The 22799-nt window shown below is 39.8% G+C and overlaps 2 protein-coding genes across 46 annotated transcripts in view; both read right to left on the bottom strand.

The window, feature by feature from the left end:
* Positions 1-285: 285 nt before the first annotated feature.
* On the bottom strand, positions 286-5926 carry dcstamp (dendrocyte expressed seven transmembrane protein). Its single transcript, XM_081597450.1, has 3 exons — positions 2686-5926; positions 1920-2252; positions 286-1820 (listed from the first exon to the last, which is right to left on the bottom strand). The coding sequence occupies exons 1-3, from the start codon at positions 3733-3735 to the stop codon at positions 1761-1763; spliced, it is 1443 nt and encodes a 480-aa protein (XP_081453576.1). The 5' UTR covers positions 3736-5926; the 3' UTR covers positions 286-1760.
* A 94-nt stretch (positions 5927-6020) lies between these two features.
* Positions 6021-22799, bottom strand: part of rims2a (regulating synaptic membrane exocytosis 2a) — a 161687-nt gene continuing 144908 nt past the window's right edge. For 44 of the 45 annotated variants that reach the window (XM_017309469.2, XM_017309459.2, XM_017309471.2 and 41 more), the window contains 5 exons: positions 10675-10816; positions 10447-10559; positions 10238-10339; positions 8886-9025; positions 6021-8783 (listed from right to left, as the gene is read on the bottom strand). In XM_017309469.2, the coding sequence (XP_017164958.2) occupies positions 8580-8783; positions 8886-9025; positions 10238-10339; positions 10447-10559; positions 10675-10816 (701 nt within the window). In that variant the 3' untranslated portion in view covers positions 6021-8579. Of the gene's footprint in view, positions 8784-8885; positions 9026-10237; positions 10340-10446; positions 10560-10674; positions 10817-14140; positions 14772-22799 lie in introns of those variants that run through there. The other variant, XM_008431852.3, reaches the window with a different exon arrangement.

Genomic DNA, 22799 nt, shown 5'->3' with positions numbered 1-22799 from the left:
ATAAGCAACTGGAGCTGCTCTGCGCTCTGCAGCGTGCACAGACATACATCTGAATACTTCGCACTGAAAATGAGGTTCCTTGCAGCCTTCTCTGTGTGAAAAAAACACAAAAGTCTATTTATATGTGGAATATGGTCTGATATTTGTCTAAAAATAATGTTACCTGTCTCCTTACACAATGAAAGTGAGAACTCGGTGAAGATGAATTGAACTGACTCATGGTTTGCCATCGATCTGTGAGATATGTGTAGACATATTGCAACAGACACAGTGAAAATAGCACAGTTTAATGGAATGTTATATTTATTATGTTCATATTTTCGTCACAGCAGTATATCAGGTCAATCAGATCTGTCAGCTTATTGTTTCAGAATAATCAAAAACATAGTAGTTTACAGTTTTCTTGTTTATTATTGGTGCAAAATATTAGGGAAACTGTGCATTACAGTTTCAACTCAGTAAGGTAACTTGGAGTATTGGCTGCTTTCCATTGTCTCTACCAAACACTGCTTAAATCAGCCTGATACGACGTTTTCCCTGGGGAGCTGGACACAGTGACCTGTAGGCGTTCATGCAAGTAATCAGATTACACTGGAATGTCTCAGTCAGGATGTATTTGCCCCAAATATTTACCCAAGACAATTAATTATATTTACCCAGTTCCAGTCTTATGCTGTTTAAATTCACAACATATTTCATCCAGAAATTAGAAATAGCATTTTGGTGAAGTCTGGTCAATTTGCAGCAGTGCCAAGACCCTGTCATATAAACCTATCCTATTCTATCAGTATGTCACAGTCAACATAATGTAGCTGTTTTCTACTTAACTCACTCACCAATAATGTTTTGGGCACTGGAGTAGCAGCTTTCCTTAACAATGAACATATTTTGTCCCAACGGCGTAGTTTCTGCCAGACAGAAATATGCTGCCAATAATTTGTTGGACCACATAGTTTATTTTGGTGAGAATAGCTAGCTACTGTAATCTTCAGACAATATGCTGTAAAATGTGTTATTATGCAGTCTTCAGTGATCTTCATTGATCTCACTTCTTGCTCCTGTCGATGAGGTACTGAAGCTAACATTAGCTTGTTTGCACTCTGATTTTGATATGACTTGTTGACCTGTCAGTTTGTAACACTTTTCATCATTTTTTTCAATGTAAAAAATAATTAAATAAATAAAACTTACAGGAAAAAGTTGAACTTCTGCTTTAGAAACGTAGTGCTTTGCATTGAATATGATACAATTCCAGAACAAGTATTTGAGCTGCTCTCTGCGCAGCTTCTCTCAAATAGCCAGATGAACCTGAACACAACACAGAGCAGTCACTTGACACAGACCAGGGGCTGGAGCAGCTAGTAGTGTCATATTGAGGCCCAGACTTGGAAGAGCAACAAAGTAATGTGTACAGCACATAGTGTAGTGTTCTCAGTTGTTATTTTAAACATCTGGCCTCACATGGCTCTCTGGACCCGCTGAACGAGTCTTGCAGGTTGAGTTTTGTCATTGAAAAGTCTTGATTGGGATCTCAAGTCGATATGTTGGGTAAGATCAGAGCATTCCTGATCTTAACCAGGAAGAAAGGTAGTTGATTCCAGGTTTGGTGCATCCACACAAATCTAGTCTTTAAATACCATGATCCATGTATTTTCCCATCCTGAAGATGGACCATTTTTGAAATTTAAAACATTCAGTGTCTTTAACAAACCTGCAACTGATTGAGCATGATAGCATTATGGGGAAAGAGAACCATATCTTTAAGCAATACTCTGAGGCTCATCTTTGGGTCGGAAGAACATCGGACACCAGAAATGTAGCTAAAGAGAGAGAGAGAAAAACACTTCCCGTTAGAGGCATTGTTTAACGTACATTTAGCACACATGGCATAGCATACTGCAATAAATTTATAGGCTAACCTTTAGAATAAATGACATAATGCTGCTTTCATTTTCCTTCTTGTTCATTTTTAATCTTTTTCTCAGGATCTTGCGATGCAGGAACTCCACCCTTTCATTGCTGGCATCGGAAAAGAACCGATCACAGACCATTAGTCTGAGCTGGGAGACTTTGGAAGCCATCAGAGCCATAATGATCAGGATGATGAGGATGGCGCTCAGCGGCAGCACAGAGTTATACAAAAGCAGCTCGGGTTCAGGGAGACACTTCCTCTCAAACAAAGTCACAGAGTAGGAAAAATCCCTTTGACTTTTTTCTTCTTCAATCTGTATGCCTATCAAAGTCGCAATCCCCTGAAAAGGAAATAGAGCGAGTCTTCTGATTATTAAAGGAAAGATCTACAATGACTTATTAGGGCCATTGTAAGAAGGAGAGTAGACTTACACAAAAACTCAGAAATTGTATAGAAAAACAAAGACATTTCTGATGTCAAAAGTTGAAACTCAGGAAATTTCCAAAAGTCAAAAATATTTCACTTTTGAAACTCAGAAATTTCTGTGGTTTTCTAGAAAAAAATATTAATTTTAAAATTTTTGAAAATTTTCTAGCAATTTTTTTCCTTTTGTAACTCAAAAATTTCTTAGTTTTTTTTTTCTAGAAAATTTCTTAAATTAATCTCAGAGTTGTTTTTTTTGCGGAAATTTACTCTCTTTTTTCTATCTACATTTTCTTTACGCCATCGTAAAGAAAAAAAAATCAACCTATACTAAAAATCACAAAACTTACCTTGAAGCTGATCATCAGGGGCACGTGAAATGGCTTCAGCTCCGATAATTTTTTCGTGACAATATCAACAAAGCAGTACAGCAAGGCATCCACCGTTATAAAAAGGGCCCAGGCAACAAAGTGGGAGATTACCGGAGCTCCAAACTTCAGCATGGCTTTCCCCTCGCTGCTGGTGGGACGCACCGACGGAATGGCAGCGTACCGCTTCTCTTCCTTCGGGGTGAGCGGGAGAACGTGAGGCTTCCCTTCGGCCTTCTGCTTCTCATCAAACTTAACAAACCTCCTGCTGATGAAGCTGTTCTCGTACTTCACGTTGTTGCAGTACTTTCTGACACGTAAAGCTATGAATGTGAACAGGATGAGGAAGCTGACGGCGGGAAGCATCTTGTCCGTCACAGAGAAGATTGTTTCCATGACGCCCTGAGCGTACCTTACGGTCTCATTCAGCCTCTGCTCGGCCTCGCTCAGCTTCAACCTGAACACTTCTGACTCTATTCTCGGCGAAACCTTCAACTTTGAGTCAAGGTTGACAACTCCCAGGTCGGTAACCCCTCTGAGGACGTCTCCGATCCACTCCAACATCTTGACATAGTTGCTAAATGGAGCAACGATGGATTCTTTCTTTGCCTTCAAGTTGCAGATCATACTCTGCATCAGGCGGGTCAGGTTCCGCAGAGTGTTGCGGATGTTTTGAAGGACGACTAAACTCGTTCCAGCGGTCAGCAGCAAGTTCCGGCTCTTCTTCATGAAAATGGAAACCACAAACAGAGTCCCCAGACATCTCACTCTGTTTGAAAAGAAAAGGGCAACAGTGAGCGAAACCCCGAAGCAGACTGTAATGCCACTTGCGACTTCCACTTCATAATCCACGCCGAAGAGGAGGTAGAGGAAGAGCAGGGAGCCGAGCAGGAGGCTCGATGTGATGCAGGTGAGGAGGAGGAGGAAGGTCCTCATCCAGGTCGTCCTTTCACCGGTGGTGAAAACGTCCAATGCCTGAGAGGCCGTCTCCTCAAAGTGTTGCTTCACAGAGTTCCAGGACAGCAGCATCATGGAGGACAGATCCTTAGAAAGGAAAATCTGCAAAGGGAAAGAAGAACAGTTCAAAACAGCTCATTTGATTTTGATTATGTTGATACTTAGTTCAGGAAATGTTCAGTAAATCACAAACCTGATGAGCACAGAGTCAGCAGCTACACAAGACATGCCATCTCCAGGTACTGAAGATAAATCCAGTTGCGTCCAATCAGATTAGTTCCAGTTCAGAGCAGTCTGAACGCGGTCCGTCCTGATCCAGTTCGTCATACTTCAGTCTGATGAGGTGAACTGAAGGAATGCACTGGGTATTCTCCCTTTATACCATGTGAACAGGAAGTCCTTCTTTCCATGTAAACCTCAGTCATCTGCGAGTCATGTTTATTTTTACACAATAACGGAAGAAAACACAAACTAACGTGAGACAGAGTTTTATCAGTGTCCGGCCTTTTATGGCTGCAGGAGCACACGCCAAAAATAACTCTTCCTGAGCTTTCTTTCAGTTTAAATTTGATCATGAAAGGTTTGAGTGGAAACAAAGAGACTTAATGAAAAACTCAAATTAGATGAAATATTCATTTGACTGGCCTTGACATCAGGAGCCTCACCCTAAATAAGGACTTGTGGGATGAATGGCAATTTGCTGCTCTTGACTTTTTGCTCCACTAACAGAGTAAAAGAGTAAAAGTTTTGTGTTTGTCTATGTATAATTTGATTTAAAAAATATAGAAATCCTGTTAATTTCATTTGATTTGCTAATATAATCTGTTGCTTAGATAACAACAGTGTTAATTTATTACAGTCACTACTTTGCTCTCTCAATTTTCTGCATTACAGTCAGCAGCTGAAGAAGCCGATGACTGAAGACACTGTGGTTGTATTACAGTCTCATAAATGCTCTGGGTTGTCTGTAATTTTCTTGATTTTATAAATAATCCTTTTTTATCCACAGTAGTTTCCAGATGTTCCAGAGAACTCCCCAAAAATGAAATATAGTGGCCCGGTTTGAGTCCCGACTCGACTCCGTTAAAGACTCTGTGGATGAATCTGTCAGTCTGTGCCTTCATGAACTATCAAGCATAAATCTCTAAATTACCAATGGAAGCATGCAAAAAGATCTTCAGTATTTATAAGAAGTGACTGATTGCTCCAATACCAATAAAGATTGTTCAGTTGATTTTTGAGAAGTGTGAGTCATTTCTGACTTTTTTTTTTTTTTTTTTCAAAATTCAGACTTTCAACATTTTGACTAATTTTTGAGAGATGCCTGTACTTCATGATCCTGGGGTTTTTGGGTGGCATCTCTATATGTACTTGCATCGATTCCTTGTTTCCCACATTAACTGTCTACTCTACACTGCAAAAACACAAAATCTCACCAAATGTTTCTGTTTAGTTTTTTTTTTGTTGCAAATATCTTAGTACACTTGAGATAAAACAAAACTCACAAGTAACTTCCTAGCAAGATACAGGAGCCTGTTTTAAGTGATTAATAATTGAATACTGGCAAAACATATACTAGCTCCACTGGCAGATCCCCCTCCACCCGCATTTTTAACAATACATTGATGGAAACCCAAATGTTGAGTTCTGCAATTTACCATTTTACAACAACTTCATTTAAGAAATGAACTTGTTGATTGAATAAAAGTGGACATTCTAATCCAATCCTGGCAGAGTAAGAATCCTTGCGTAAAGTTGGTAAATGTTTGCCGTCTTGCCGTTGTCGCTCCAAGATTTGAAACAATGCTGGTAGAACGTATAAACGACCGCAGAGATGATGTTTCTCCCTTTAATCCTGACATCGTAACATCAGCTCAAAAGGTGTTTCAGCTGGAACCTAAAAGTTTCAGCTGAACTGAGTGAAGCAGAGAGAAGGTATGATCTGTTGAGATCAGCAATATTCCTGCAAGAAAGTCTGACGAACTGCAGGAGATGAATGGGTGCTAAGGTCAGTCCTGGCAGCGAGACGGGAGTCTGCTTCTCTTAGTTGGTTTTGTTTTGTTGCTGCTGCCATTGTGGCTAAATGATTTATGCTGCAAGGGCTTTAAAAAGATGCTTAGCGAAGCGGAAATGCAGCATTATCATGTAAACGATTGCGTTGCCACATTAGAACGAACAAAAGTCCAACTTTTCCTCTGAGCTCATCCTGCCAGGTGTTTTTTTTTTTTTTTTTTTTCCTTTTAGGTTTTCCCCAAATCAGATCTGAAAGGTAAATGACGTTTTCTGTTTCTCCAAATCGATTTGCTCCTCTGGTGCTTTTCCGTCGGCGCTGAATCAAAACGCAACAATTTGTATCAATGTAATATCAATTTCTTTTATTTTTAATTTGAAAAATAACTTACATAAATCTCTGTACTCAACCATACTTCACCAAGACATAGCCTTGGCATTAACACATTGCACCAAAAAAGAGGAAATCAAAAAGGCATTCAAAAAGAAACAACATATGTCTTTGTCATCCTGAGGCATTTTTCCTGCTCCAAAGAGAGAACATACATATCTGCTTATGGTCTATTCAAATTCTGACATCTAAAGGTATGTACAGTGAGCAGTAAATTCAAAATATATACTGTATTCTGTTACAGGGACGAAGTTGATTTTTAGATATTAAAATGCATCTTTTTTTTTTTTTTTCTCGTGTGGAAAAAGGAACAATGCCTCAGTTCCATTTCATTCAGACATACTGCGACTGTAAGACTCATATGCCTCCCAGACACGGGAAGTATTGGTAATTACTAAAAATAGAAAATAAAAAATAAACTGGTCTTGGCTTTAAAATGAAATTAACAAAAATATAGTAAATTAATTTCATTTTCATTCAAAAAAAAAAAAAACAACAAAAAAAAAACAAAGAAAAAAAAAAGATTTCTGTGGCAATATCCCCTATTGTTATTTAAACTTGTGATTTGCTCGTCTTCACCAAGAGTGCTTGTAAAACCGAACCACAGCCTGCCCCCTTAACGACGCTACGGGTGCCTGGACGCACCAAAAAAGGATCGTTTTTGCATGTTTGTTGACGACAGCGTCAAAATAAATATACTTGGAAATCACATTTATTTTGCCTGCTTTGATAAAATATAAAACTTTTTTTTTCTCTTTCTCTTTTTTATTTTGTTTGTTTTCCCTCAAAAATTCTGAAAGAAAATATGACTTTGGGGATGGAATGTTTTTTTGTTTTTGTTTTTTTTTCTTCTTCTTCTTTTCTCTTATCTTGTTTTAGACCTCGATAACTGGCCGCGGAAGACCAACTTCTAATTTGCTGCTCAATTAATTGCGAGGGAGAAAAGTAATAAAGTTCACATGCACTGTACAAGAATCTGCAAAAAGTCCAAATATCATCTTTATCAAAACATGCTGAGTTACTGTAAGGTGTGCCCAAGACATGTTGCAGAAAATCCTTTTCAACATGCTTGTAAAATCAAATTCGATTTAAAACAAAATAAGAAAAAAGAAAACCGTATTAAAAACAATGCAGAACTGTAAAGTAACTGAGTCCTAAAATTAGGACCATATCAGGGAACTAAGTGGTGGTAGCAGTGAATACTACAGAGAGAAGTACCCTGGGACCAGGAAGAAAAAGAGAAATGTACAATTTGCACATAATGTTTCTTTATAAGGCTGGAGCATTTTACAATGAAATAAATGACTAACATTTATTTTCATTGTCACTTTTTTCTTAAATAACTCCAAATGTTTTTTTTTTAAGTTCCCTTATCTGAATGTCTGAAAAAACACCCATGAATGGTCTAAAGAATGATAAACTAATGTCTTTTTTTTGTCACAATGTAGCATTCACTCCCCTTGAAAACCATGCACTAGTGAAATATTTCTTTAAAAATAATATAAATCGTTGAAAATGGCTGATTTGTTTCATTTAGTTTTCTTCAACTTTTATTCTTCTCTTTTTTTTTGCAAGTTACAGCCTCAAGAAAATAAATATATATATACTTTTCTTTTTAAATTCAGCTAAGAGTTTGTGCCCATGCAAATTAACTGAAAAGGGGTAAAAAAAAAAATAAATTATAGTTTGATTTTTCGTACGGTATATCAACAAAGGAGTAAAATAAAAAGTTGTACTTTTTTAGTTTTTTTTTTCATGGGGTTGGGATTGCTACTGTGTATTCTGGAGTGTTGGTGGGTGGCCACTTCAGTATTGCCCCTGATTAACTGGTGATTTACCAGCAAAGATGGATCAGCACATAAACCCAGAGGATGCAATGCATTTGTCTTGCATGTAGGAGGATAGACACACACACACACACCCTCCCCCTCGTTGAAAGTGTTGTTCTCCACAACTGCATTTATGTCGCTAGGTTTGTTGGCATGGTGTGACCAAGCATCTGGTCAGAAACACCGCCACCCCCCCTGCCCCATTCAGATAAAAGTACACAGACATAAAAAAAAAAAAAAAAGACAGGAAAAAATTGTAAAAAATCAACATAACATTGATTTTTTTTTTCATTCTAAAAAGGAGCCTCTGCCGGAACTCGTTTAGTGGTTCCCGGTGTCGGCCCCTCCCCATGGCTTCGAATTGGAAGAAAAAGCCGGAACCGATGAGTTCCTCGTGCTAAGGAGTTCGTCCCGGCTTCCCCCGAATGACAAACGACACCTGGCAATTCCCTGCCGCTGGGTGCTTGCAACGCGCTTTGCCACGTGCACAATGTGCGCAACGTTTTTGCTTAAAACACAGGATCACGTTTTATTATTTCTTTTTTGTTGTTTTTCTTTTTTGTTTTGCGCCCCTAAAAACAGGCTCAGAAGACACAACATCAAGCATGCAGTGTAACCGGGGTGGGGCCTCGTGACCTGCAAATCGCAACACCGGCTGCTACAACGACGCTGTTAGGTCCGCAACGCTGCTACGATCGCGAGAAGCTGTCCAGCGAGGATTGGGAAGCTCTTCTCGTCAGCGGGGCCAGCGTGGGGTCCACTAGCGAGGAAGGAGGGAAGAGCTTGTACCAGCCGATCACCATGTTGGACAGGTCCAGGTCGTCTAGCAGGATCTGGACTGCTCCCATGAAGGATTTGTGGTCCATGCGGCCATAGTCGCCCCAGACGATGACCTGAGAAAGCATAAAAATAAATAAAAACCACAACAGTTGATAAAAATGCAGAACTTTTTGATCAAACAAGAAGGTGACCAGTCAAAAGAATCATTTTGTCACCTGTAAAACTTTCCCTCCTGGACTCTCCTCAAACGGCAGTTGCTGCTGGTAGAGAGGGTCCAGAGTTTTTCTTGCTACTTTTGTTTTCTTTTTGGCTATGCAGGCTCCGTTTTCCAAAAGGTAGACCTTTACATATGGTGCTGGAATTGACAAAAGAGAGAAAGGTGAGTTGCGGTTTTGGACACGCTGCTTGCTTTGTATTAAGAATCCCAAATGCTACAATGCAGCGAGTTTACCTCCTTCCCCCCAAAAACAAAACAGACTAGGATCTAGCTAGTCTGTTAGATCTAGCTAGATCCTAGCTAGATCCTAGCTAGATCTAACAGCTAGCTAGCTGCTAGCTGAAACTTGCTTGTTCTCTTGGCCCATGGGAGCCTATTGTTGCTTCAAAAAAAACATCTGATGGGATGCTGGAAAAGACTATTGTGTTCAAGTTGTGCTAAAAGGAGTTAACCTATTAGTGAAGCTATTCAAGACTAAAATAGCTAAACATGCTAAACATGTAGCAGCTGCACAGAAATCCCCAACGCTAACGTCAGTGTCCACAGTTCACATTTTACTAAAGACGTTCCATGAACAATCAGGAGTTCCTGAAATACCAGAAAGCTGAATAACTATAGCAGCACTTTGCACCAATCTGATGGTTGAATAACCTGAGTAACAGATTAAAAACAGTAAATATATTTGCTGTTGAGCTCATATGTTTATATATTAAATCATTTAGCAGCAAAAAGGGGTTTTTTGAATCTTAAACGCTGTTTGTTTTGTTGTTATATGGTTTTTGATCAAAATGCGATTAATTGCAATTGACTAATTAATTACAGACCCTGTAATTACATAAAGTTCCACAACTAAAAAAAACCTTAAGAATTTCTAGTTTTTATAAATAAAATAATGTTAAACACATTCATTGAACATACCAATTATTTTTGAAAAACACATTAAGAAAATCTGAAGTGCGCTAGATCAGATCAGACTTCATTATTCTAAACATGATTCATTTTAGGTTCTGATGGTTTCTGTGCTCCGGTTCAGGATGAGGACAATTTAACTGAGACAGCATGTCGTCATACCGACACCAACATCTGATTGGTTGACCTGAAAAGCAGGAAGCCAGCCTCGGCAACCAACTTTAATTTTTTACATATTCAATAAAATGAATGATGAACACTTTACATTTGAAACCTGAACTGATGATTCAACTCAGTTCAGGTAAGATGAAGCAGTCAAGTATTTACAAGATTTTTTGGTAAATATAATTTTATCATTGGAGCAGTGAAATTATTTAATAATCCTCTTTCTGATTTTGAATATATAATGATACATTTGGTCTGTCTGAGAACATGAACTACCTGGCAGTGCCTTGGATCCTGGTTTACCCACAAGGCCCCGGGCTCTGATGACCTCAACCTCCAGGGCTCCCTTTTTCTCCACCATGCCTATTTGGATGTCCCCTAAAAAAGCAGATAGAATGAGATATTTTTTTAAAAAAAGTCAAAAGCTTTATAATTACTAGTTTTCTTTTATTATAAAAAAAAAAATGTTACAAGTTTCTTCTCACCCATTGGTGGAGTGGCCAAAGTCTGCCGTCCAACCAGCTGGGCGGGTCCGAGACCATCCAGGAAGTCGCTGAACTGAGCGTCCGAGGAGAGCCTCACTCCGGGGAAGATGAGGCTGGAAGCCAGAGATCAGATTGAAGACAGCGTTAGGTCAGGTACCACTTCACAGCTTCAGTCTGAACTGATCATGTAACGGCTGCAGCCGTCTGTCTGTCTGTCTGTCCTCTTACTTTCCCTCTGAGCTGTAGCTGTTCATGCTGCCGTCTGTGGACTCCCGACTGGCCTGCCGAGTCATCCTGCTCCTCATCTCCACCGCCAGCCCCGTCTCCGTGCTCCTCTGGACGGTGCTCCGCAGCTTCTTACCTCCTGCTTCTGCACACAGTCGCAACACGAGACGGGAGAAGAGAAACAGAGAGAGGGTGATGAATTCATGACTGCGAATCGAATCAGGCTTTATTCACGTGGACGGTTGCTGAACAGCCTTGTGCTTGTTTTTATTCATAAGAGAGAACCATGTCTTTTGGAACTCTTGCTTAATGCCAGCATGTGAGTGATGGTTTTGGGATCATGTGACAAATGTATAAGAATTCCGATTTATAAATCTCCATACGCCGGTGGCGCTGTGTGGATGTCATGCCAAGCAGAATATCAAGTACGGTTTGTACTTCCAACTGCCACAGGAACCGTGGTGGGTCCATAATCCACTGCCATCCTCCATGCTTCCCAGTTCAGCCCTTCAAACTGATCCAAGAAGACAGCTGACTGCCTTCCCCACATCAAACCTGCTGCTGCTCATCCACAGTCCATGATCACACGGTTACTATGGTTACTGTAGTGCTCATACCTACACAAACAACAGGTGTCGCCCTCATCACTTGACCAATGCTTATTGCATAGGCTAAGCTAATGCTTTTAAGCAGCAGCATTATATAAAATAAACTTTTTTTTTAGCTTTTTTTTGTTATAATGTTTCTTTCATGCATGTTTGAGAAATTGTTTAATCTTCCTTGGCAACCATTAAGCTGTGCAAGACGTCTGATTGGACCTAGCTCTGCCTTTAAGCTGCTGCTTTGAAGTAAAAAGTCACCTGCCTCCCTGCAAACCCCCTCACCCCCCACTCAGCTCCTTCAGACTAGCCACATGCAATTAGCAAGGATCTGTTGGTACTGTGCATCAGCTGAGCTCATTATATGAGCTGCTTCTCAGGGCAATGCTGGTAAAAACGTTGTTAAAGGGTTAATAGAGGAGCCATGTTGTGATGACTTCCTGAAGGCGGAGTTTCAGAAAGAGCAGGAGTTTTTAAAGAGACAGAGGCCCAATTTCAAGATGTTAAATTACAAAGTCAAATTTCTTTTTAATATACATGGGATTTTTGTAACAGCTGAATGTAACATAGTTACAAGATTATGCTATAAAATGGTGGTATGTACCTGAAAAACACATAGCACTGCCCCTTTAAGGCACTGAGGTGATACTCACTGATTATTGCCTTGTCATTTAAATTGAGCCGCCTTTGCTCATTATGCAGGTCATCTACTTATTTTCTTTACGTCTCGTCAGTGACCTCTTGAAGCCAAGCACATTTCCAAATGCTTATGCATCTTGACAGCACCTAGTTACTTCTGCAGCCAAAAACTGTTTCCCCCTTCAGGGTGAAAATACAAAGAAAGGTTCCTACCACACAGGCTGCTGACAACTCATGTGACCCAACACCCATGTGACATATATAGTCATTTATCACTTGCTTCAAAAAAAAGTCACCTTCACATTTCCATATTTGAAAACCTGTGATTATGGTTTGCCGATGAGGCAGGTAGCAGAAACAGATCCATGTTTCTTTTTACAATATACTGAGACAGGTGTTCAACTGTGATAATTGATACTTACACATCTTTCTGTGTTCTCTATTCACCCAATAGCCTTATTTATTTTCATAAAAGCAAAACAAGATGAAGTCTCTAGAGATGCACCAATCCAGGCTTTTCATGGCTGATACCAATGTCCAGTGGACTTTGAGTGGCGAGTTTGACCTCATCCATTTTTGTAAGGACTATAGCACATAAAAGAAAAATGAAGTGCCAGAGTTTTTTTTCTTTTCTGATTTGAGAAAATAGCTTTGAATCCAAAAGTAACTTATGAGAAGATGTATGGAGGTTGGGGTGTATGAGTGTGACACCTAACAATTATCTGATAATTATTAAACTCAAAGAAGTTTAATTAGCTTTTTTGAGTTTTGTTTTATGTGTTTGTGTGTTTTTTTGTGTGTGCTTATTGGCAAGAAATTGTGGAAGTTGTTAGTTCTGGTGCCTGTAATGAAAATTTTTCAGTATTGGATCTGCTACATAACCTCCAGAGAGGAAATGAAGTAAACGGACTGATTTCAGTCTCCAGCTCAGGGGTCCCCAAACTTTCTCCTGTGAGGGCCACATAACTTTTCCCTTCTCTTTCTTCTTTTATTTCCAATTTTGACTTTCAATGATTCACTTCCTGCTAAAGAGCCCCCTGGTGGTTGAAGAAAAATCCACATATAAGCAGCACTGGGCTATAAGCCACATGGTTCAAAGCTTAGGCAAAAAGTAGCGGCTTATAGTCCAGAAAATACGGTATATGAAAAAAAATCTAAATGCTCTCTGGTGTTGTTCAGGGGGCCGGACCAAATGTGGAGGCGGGCCGGATCCGGCCCACGGGCCGTAGTTTGGGGACCACTGCTCTAGCTGATTGATTGGTGCGTCTCTGGTTGTCATGGCATCTTCAGGTGTACGACTTCCTTTATTCTTCCTGGAGTCAAATGATTTACAGTATGTGAATGGTGAAACCTCTATTCATGCAGTCACATGACTTAAAAATGAGGCCAACAATCCAACATTGTTGACCCTGGAAGGACACAAATCACTCATAAATAATTGATTTTAATGCTTTCTCTGTAACACTCTGTCATATTCTGCCGGTGTGTGTAGTTGTCACATGTCTGGAAGATTCTTGGTCTTTTGTGCAAACACACACTTTGCAGTAATGAACCTCTTCAGCCTTGAAAGCTCAGTTATTGAGCCGGCCTCCTCTTCCTGCTCTTCACAAATTTTCAATAGGAGATGCAGCGACAAAGGTTTGTCTCTGACGTCTGCAGCGAATCTCCTCAGCCAATCAGTGACGAGTCAGATCTCATCAATGAGCCTCAAAACCACAACATTTCAAACCAAACGAATCTTTTCTGCAAATTACAGTCAGAATGAGGCAAGAAGCAGCATTCAGATAGTCGGAGTTTGTTTAAAATTGATAAATAACAAATGTTACTTCCTGACACTGTTGGGGTAAATTTTAGTTTTGAGTGTTGATCAAATGATTAGCAATTAAGTAAATTATTTGAGGCACAATGTCACAACATGTCAGGGGTTCTGACCCAAGCAAAACACAGAAAATAATCCGCAAACCCACGAAGTCAGGCTTCTTCTTCTTCTTATTATTATTATTATTTTTAATAAGATTATCTTTGTTACTGGGGTCAATAGAAAAACTAAACATCACTTCATTATCAACCAATGATAACTGAACTTCCTTCTTTCAATCTGCCGTAATTCCCAACCGAAATAAAGAAAAATAAAAAATGGGTGCATCTTTCCCAGCTGCTCGCTCAGCGCCACCAACCTCAAAGCCAGCAGAAGCTGAATGCGCGTGACATTTCCCCGGATGTCGTCTTACCTCCATCTTCCTCATCAAAGGAGTTCATGCAGGGGAAATAGACGGCCAGCGCCTCGAACGACGCAGACAGGCTCATCTTGCTCTGGGAGCACTGGATGCGCATCCCGGGAGCCGCGGCCGAGACGTCGTTCCCCTGCCTGCCCATGGTGACCCGGAGTCTTCCTCTTCAGCGCAAGGCAACGGATGTTTTGTTTCCTTTTTTTTTTTTTTTTTAAGATCAAGGCTTTCCTTTCCTTTTAGGATGGTAAATTTCAATGGAAACAAACAAAAAAAAAAGCTTATTTACAGAAAAAAAAATCTATAAGCCCGGTTGCAGATGAAGATGCGGTTATTCAGAGCTGGATAGTAGTGATAAAAAACACAAAGCCTGTCCGCAGACACTCTGGAGATTTCATCCTAGGGAAGATGCTGCGGGGAAAAAAATTTGCTGCGTCTGGATTGGAGTCTTGTGCCGTCTGGGTCTGACGCTGCTGCTGCTGCTGCACCTCTTTCTTCAGCTGGGGGTGGGGGTAATGGAGGAGGAGGAGGGATGGAGCAGTGTCTCGCCTCACCAATCAGAGCGCGGGGCTGCTCAGCCGCACCTCTGCTTGGTCTGCAGATGAACGAGCTCTACCCGGAGATACTGAGCCCCCCCCCCTCCTCCTTCTCCTCCTGACTCTTCTATTTTTTTGCTTACTTTTTTTTTCTCTCCCCCACTGGCTGGCTGGTTCGTTTCTTCTGAACAGAGCATTACTGCTATTTACCTTTTCTGCCCGTTCTGACCCATTATCCCCACTCCGTCCCTGTCCTATCCGCGGAGGCCAATGAAAACAAGCTGTCATTAGGTCTGCCAGCATCCCTCACAGCCACCTGGCAGTCACTCTGACTTCACGTGGCTGCTGCTGCTTCCCCGAGCCCCTCACTCTCTGCCCTAATAACATCGTCACAGCTGTGTTTTGTTTCAGAGAAATTCACTTTGCTTTCTCTGCTGTCACAATCACTCTGGACAACAAGTCGAGAGGCATATAAAGTTGATGTATTCGTCTTGAAGGAGTTTGGGAATCGTCTTTTGTGAAGAGGCTACATTAAATGTAATTAGTTTATTCAGCTGTTCTCCAATAAATCAAAATAAGTCAAAATATTTGAGTTTTCTTCTTCTATTTCTGTCTGGGCCAGAGATACTGGCCCAGACAGTGTGTATTAGAGTTCATGGATCAGTGCTGATCAGTCTACATGTATGACTGCAAATGAAATATAGAGTTAAATATAGAGTGTTCAACACTCTATATTTTGGTATCGATCAAATATAAACTATAGGGCCTGTATCACCGATACGATACTTTTTTATTTAAGTTCTGATCTTTAGGGTTTTTTGTGTTCTTTTCTTTAAATTCTTTTGTTCAGACCGAGGATATAAGCTAGAGAAATTTTATAGGCATCTACAAAATGCATCAATAACATATTAACATAATTTGTGTGGATTTTACCTAAATAAACAGAGTGCAAAAATTGCCATTTGAGAGAAAATCAGAAGGTGTTTTTTGAGGTAGAGTTGAAAAACCTCAATAAAAAACTAACAAAAATTCATGATGGAACTTGAAACGAAAGTATCAATCTTGGCACACTAATATTGACCCAATACCGATACAGAATTGGTATCAATATTTTGGATCAACTTGCCCGCCTCCAATCCTCACTGCTTCAAAAATCCCAAACAGGAAACTGTTGTTCTACTATCAGACAGAATAAGTGCAGATTTGTGCTCAGACTAAAGTGGCTCCTCTGTGTGAAACACTGCAGCCTACTTCCACAGAGAAGCTGCAGACCGCATGGAGTCCATTTGCAGATTCCATCTAGGTCAGCAAGAGCAGAAAGCCGTCTAGAGCCAGAAGGGAAACCGAGTAGAGACAGTATCTGCAGGTGGGTCAGCTTTAAGTGTGAGTGTTTTCAGAACCAGCCTTAAATGTGTGTCAGTTTTCGAAAGTTTCTGTAGGGATCTGAACTGGAAACTGTTAGCAGTAGAGATGAAAACTTTTGTTTCAGTGTCGTTTTCAGGTTTTTAGGTGCTACTAATATTAGCACTGGCCACATCAGCAGCTCTGTGGAGCGTCATTCTTTTGGCCACAAAAAATACCACAGTAGCTCTAAACATTTGGATTTACTTTCTCATCTGACGTCACATAAAGGTTTCTGAGTTCTTTAATTCCTCCATAAATGACACAACACATTCTAATCTGTTAAAGTGTATAAATGGGATAAAAGTTGTGCTTAAATATTGGGGAAAGCACTGAAGTAATTCTCTGAAGATCCTCAAATGCATCTTCTAAGGTTGAATTAAAACAAGAGGGATCTATAAAAATGTCCCGTTAGTGATTGAGAAGGTAAATGTTGGCATAAAGAGAACTTTTTCTGAAGACTTTAGGAAAATGGATTACAGACTCTAACATGTTCAGGCCTTTCTCCTGTCTTATCACAATTTTTGCTGCCTCTTGCTACCTAGCAAGGCTAATATACCTTGCTAGCGTGTCTTGAGTCACTAAATTCAGTGAACGCAAACTCAAACTCTTGTCTAACAGGGAAGACTCACAAAAAAAAATAAAAATAAAAATACATAGAATACATGAGATCAAATTGACCTGCCATAACAACATCTAAGACTTATTTAAGGCCAACGTATTGTATCCAATGAATTTAAGACAATTTAAGGTCTTGATTTTAGAGACATGAAATCAAGGCCTTCTGCATTTAGAACCAAGTTGTACTTGGTGACAGCAACAACAATGCTCCAATTCATAGTAATTGGTGTAAACAAAAATCTAAATGTTTTTGGGCCTCTTAAGGTCTACATGGACACAGGCGTTGCATTGATATCCTGGTGAGAAATAATTTCCTGCTTCCTTCTCAGTTTTTTCTACTTCACAAGTCCAGCGATGTAGAACTTTGAACAGATTTGTTTACACAGCACTCCAAGTCACTAAAAGGTCACTGTTGGCCAAAATAAATATGGCCGCCTTTTGTAATCTGCCAGATATCACAGAGAAAGCCAGAGGCTGTGACAATACTTTGCAGTTGGATGAAATCATAACAGAATGGAAAATACAAAATGTAATCTGGCATGTAGATCATATTGTTCTTTTGCCATTAATCCTATTTTAGAAAAAAAAAAGACAAATTTTCGACTAATTTATTGTTGTTAAATCGTTAAAGCAGTTGTTCTGACTTTTCTCTAACTTGAAGCAAAGTGAGTTTTACTTTCATTATGTTGTAAATAGTCAGTATATGACACACGTACATTTTCAGAGTATGTTACATATATTCTTAATCTGGATTTTTTTTCTTTTTTACGTATTTGAATATTTTGTGTCTGTGTTGAATCTACATGCCTCCATGTTCTTTGCTGCTGTTACACCTGAATTTCCCCAATGTGGGACAATAAAGAGTCTTTCTTTTACTGTTCCATTTCTATCCCAAAAGAATCGCCTAAATTGTTGACGTGGAACATCATGGCCAAGATTCTGGTACCATTTTAACAGAACAGTTGTAATTGGACCTGAAGGGAATAATTCATGCGAGGAAACCCACCTATGTTCCAGAGATAAAGCTGCTTAGCACGGAGAAAAGAAGTGAATTTGCTCAAACAAAGGGTCGTATCTGTGCATCAGATTTCAGGCTAATCTAATGTACAGATTAAATTAGAGTCTAATCTGATGTTCAGCAGTGTTGAAAAGCTGCAAGAACATTTTGCTGCTCTACAGATGGTCCCAGCAAGTTTCCACTCAACATCCAGTTACCGCTTCCAGTAAAGGATTGTTGACCTTATGTAATTTTTTAATGATTTTTGACAAGCCATACATGAGACATATCAGATTAGACATTAAAAAAATAATAATTTAAAGACTAAAACAATGGATATATTGGTTAAAATAGTTTGTTTAGTTATTTTCCTGCTAGCTTGCTTTTTAGACTTCACCACCTTAACATTCTTACCACTGGGTGTAACATGTTTTACTCCTTGCTAGAATGTAAAATAAGAGGCAAAAAATAATTATGTCTAAATCTTAAATATCCTTCTTGTGAAGCATTCTTGTGAATCTGTTCCTTTGGTAACACACTTTTCAGTGCCCTGGCTTCTAAATAAGAATCCTCGCTGCTCGATGCAATGAGGCAGCGTGGATCTCAGCCCAAAATCCTCCCAACGCCAAAGAAAAAGCCTCCACATCCTCTCCCATCACTTATTTAGCGGATGGCGCCCAGCTTGGCTCCTCATCCCGAGCGAAAACCAAAATAGAACAGAGCAAAGGTAGCTCTCCTCTCTTCTCCTCTAAGCCAAGGCTCGTGTATCGAGGCGCACGTGCCCGCTCCTTCCCGCAAACCCAGTCGGCACGTGTTGTCAGCTTCATCTTTTGTATCTTTGACACAGTTTATTTTTCCTTTTTCGCCCACCACAAAGAGACGCCTTTTTTCCCCTCCCATTGCTGACACTTCACCTGGTGCGCAGAGAACAACTCAAGCGAGGTGCTTATTTCTATGTCCTACAGAACACAATTAACAAGAAACAACACCGTCAGGGAAAGATTAAACGATTTCAAACAAACACAGAGCGCTCAGTTGTGTTCGCAGCTCCGCTTCAGGTGGAATTCAAAAACGCAGACCTTTAGTCTACTTCTTTTATAGTCAGAAGATCTGATGCTTGTTGCTGTAAAAATAAACTTCTTATCCTTTGAAGATAATCAAACTAGGTCTCACTTCAAACTCCATCATAAACCACTGCGATAGGGAGCACGCAACTGGACATCACATGCACACATCAGAAGACAAGAATCGAAAAAATCTTAACAATTTTTTTCCAACAAAAACAAAATGCTCTAATATCCCAGAAGTCACAGGCGTACTCTGCCTGGAAGATAGAAGCACTCACAGTCTAAGAACTTTGGAGGCGTTCCAACGTGATGAGGCCAGGCCAGGCCAGGTCAAGCATCAGAGAAGCCCTCCAGCGGTGTAAACACAGCGTAATGGGGGGCACGGAGGGGGGGGGGCTGTGACTTCAGGACTCACATGTGAGAGCCGAGGCAAACAAACACAAAGGAGCACTTAGATCCCATAAACCAGGATACCCAAGAGTGAGCGCGCGGAGTCGTGAAATGCTCTCTTCTCTCAGTTTACATTCCTTGTGGTGCTCATGATGCAGACCAGTCCTGCAGTCTGGAGATGCAGCTTCCTCAGCTTCGTCTAACTCAGATATGATGACAATTAGTACAGGAAAACTTTGATAACCAAATAAGGTGCAGAGCTTCGTTACAGACGACGCTATAATTACCAGTCTCCTCAGCAAATAGTAAAGTCAAACTGAGGAATTAAAGGTCAAAGTTCTGGTAGAATTGCGTAGTAGAACTGGTTTAGCAAAGACATACTTATGTACGCCCATTAAAAACTTCACTGCTTGACAAAATGCTGCATCAATAGAGTTGCATCGAGAAATTGTCAAGAATAAAATGATTTTCAGTTTGGTCAACAATAAGCCGGACAGATTATAAACCAGATGCCAAACCTAAAGTACAACCAGCACAAAGTGGTGTTGGAAAAACAAAAGTCAAAGGAAGCACAGAAATCTAAGAAATAATTTAAAAGGGAACTCTTTTTTTATTACATGTTGAGTTATGACTGGGGTCTGTGAGAGAACGAGACTTTAAGAAGCTAACAGGAAGGCTAACTGAAGTACAGCTAAAGTGTACATGTCTGTTTTTATCCTTTTCAGCTTTCGACCTGTGTCTGTAATGGAACGTGCTATGGCTGTGTTAGCATCCTTTTGTAAATTTTAGGTAAGCTTAGCTAGCATTTCTAAAATATTCTCAAGCTCTATGAATGATAGCCACATCACTGTTGTGCTAACTGCACTAGCTACCACAACCATAGGAAAATCCTATTTCCTGCTCTCTCCCAAACTGTGCGACCACATTTCTTCTCCAAATGCCGATTTTTGATTAACCAATGTCCTCATTGGTTAATCAATGAGGACATTGATTAACCAATGAGGATATATATAGATATAAGAAAGTATAAGAATATACTTTTCTTATATCTTCTACTTTTAGAGAGCAATAAGAGGCAAAAGAGTTACAAAATCTTGAGATTGTATATCATCGTTGAATCTGCAATAGTCATAACTTTTAAGGGAATCTTCTACTCAAAAGAATTAATTTGAAAGTAATAGACTTGTAAGAGCTTTACAGTAACTTACAACTCAAGTTGAGCAGGCTTGTCATAAACTAGGTAATTCTCTGGCTTTTCTCTCAGCTGAGAACCTTCAGATCTTCAGCGGATGTTCTGAGGTAAAACAGACATTTGGGTGTTAACTTCAGAAGATGTTGGATCGGGTCGTCTCTTGGCTGCCTTGCTCCTCGCACAGTAACGCATACTGAAATGCTAACAGATGGAGAGCTCACAAGGGAATGACATGGTACTGCCTAACCTTATGAAAAGATAAAGAAAAATATGATACAAACCGCTGACATCTCTCATACACAATGAGAAAACACGTCATCACCATAACATGACAGCTTATTAAAAAAAAAAAAGAGGAAACGTATTTTAACCAGTTTCGTGGGAAGCGGAAGAGTCAAACTCATGGCTTATGATTAGCCTCACCACAGTATTTTCTACTGGATGTCTCATCACACTTCCTCTGTGACATCAGTTCTGATGCTCTGTCTTCACAACGTCCAAAGAGGTAGTCCATACTGTATTTTTAGCAGCAGCTAAAAAAAAAAATCTAAAAACGTAGCCTGGAAGTTTATTTGTAGATTTTGGGGGAAAAGGAAAACGTGTTGTATTTGAATGTAAGATATACTGTGTACGTTTTATTTGTATTAGCCAATTTGAATGTGGCAATTCATTTAGAGAAGCTCAAACCACACAGTTGTAGTATGGATATAGCATTAATAACTGTGCTTTGATGAACTTAGAAAGGACAGTATATCACAATAACTCTGAAGAAAAAGTCAAAAACCTTTTTCACTATTAGTGACAAAGGAGAAGAAAGGACCAAACAGTGGTGTATTAAAAACACAGAATCTAACTTGTAAAAAGACTAAATTAGAAGGATGGAGTTACTATATTTTGTGTAACACACAGCAATGAAGGCGGCTTCAATCACCATGATTGAGCAGAAATGTTAATATGATGCTTATATTAAGAAGAAGTGAATGAGGAGGAATCTGTGGTCCAGGTCATCTAAGTCCATCATACAACTGTAAAATACAATACGCAGCAGTGGGCACTACGCTGAAGCATAAACTTCCATAACAACATGATATTTAATGCATGGTGGGCATCAAACATGTTGATAACATTTATCCAGAAAATTAATTTAGGGCTAGCTAAGTGCGCTAAATGTTTCCAAAGTTAGCAAAAGAAGCTAAAGCGCTAAGCACATTAGCATATTAGTTGAAATGTCACTGAAAGTCACTGATGAGACGTGACTTTCAAAGATTAATACGTTTAACCAAGCGTGGAAAACAACGGTAAACAGACCCGCTGACACTGTAGTGTTTATTACACTTTAATGATTCAACAGCAACACTTCAGTTTTTCCAACACCTGTTTGGTTTCAATCTAGAAGGAAAATGGGAAACTACCACAAGGGAAGCAGCGTTACTTCCCAGCCCCTGTAGCACACATGTTTAGGTAGGGAGTAAAGACATGCAAAAATCACAGTTCGATATCTATTTTGAATTTCGAGTCATGTTTCAGTACATTTTCAGTTCGCTTCAATCAAGAGATTCAAATAAAAAGAGCTGACTAGAGGCTGTTTTATTTTTTATTATTTTTTAATAATAAGCAATAACTGGTTGAACGCTGCAGGCAGCTGGATTTGGACTTCAGCTGATTTTTCTACAGAACCTTTGATGTTTACGTTCAGCTTGACATTGATTCAGGTGAGCAATCAGTTGCTTACTGCTGTTGCAAAACTTTGTACGCTGACATGAGGATGTGGTTCGGCTCACCTTCCTTTCTCCACTGATGCTGCATGAAAAACCTAAGGGTTTCCAGTAAGCAGAGTTTAATGACAGCTGGGAGACCTCTCACGTTGTATTGCCCACTTGGTTCCCTACATAAATATTCTGCCTGTGTTCAGGTATACAACAACGCTGCATTTGTTTGGTCCACGTGTGTACCAAACCGACCGGGCTGTATGAATACTTTCGGTCCGGCTAGATTTTCCGTCGCACCACCATATTTAGGTCATTACACAAGTGGCTTACTGGAGAGCTCAGCCTGATTAACGACTCCCCTGCGAATGAATTAAATAGTCAAGAAAAGAGGACAGGATCAGATAAGGAATGAAAAGGTGAAATACACAAAAGCGAGGTTAGACTACAAGTGAATAAAGGAATGGACAGGAAAAGAAAAGCATAGGAAGGGGAAAAAAGAAGTAGCAGGATAAACAATCTTGTATCCAGAACCGTAAAAGTGATGCGTGAAGTCATGTTGCCGAGTTGTGATCATGCAGGACCTGCAGATCTGCACGTCTGCTGCAGCTCTGAAGCAGAACAACCAGCAGCCTCAGCAAGCAGAGAAGCTGCTGAGATGGCACCAAACTCAACACTAAACATAAATCACCACAGCCCAACGCTCAGAGTTCAGCTATTTTTTGCTTGTCTAAAAACAACCTCACATACAA

This window comes from Poecilia reticulata, chromosome 16 (assembly GCF_904066995.2).
Source record: "Poecilia reticulata chromosome 16, P_reticulata-male-v2, whole genome shotgun sequence".
Lineage (NCBI taxonomy): Eukaryota > Metazoa > Chordata > Actinopteri > Cyprinodontiformes > Poeciliidae > Poecilia > Poecilia reticulata.
This window is presented reverse-complemented; position numbering and strand designations above follow the sequence as displayed.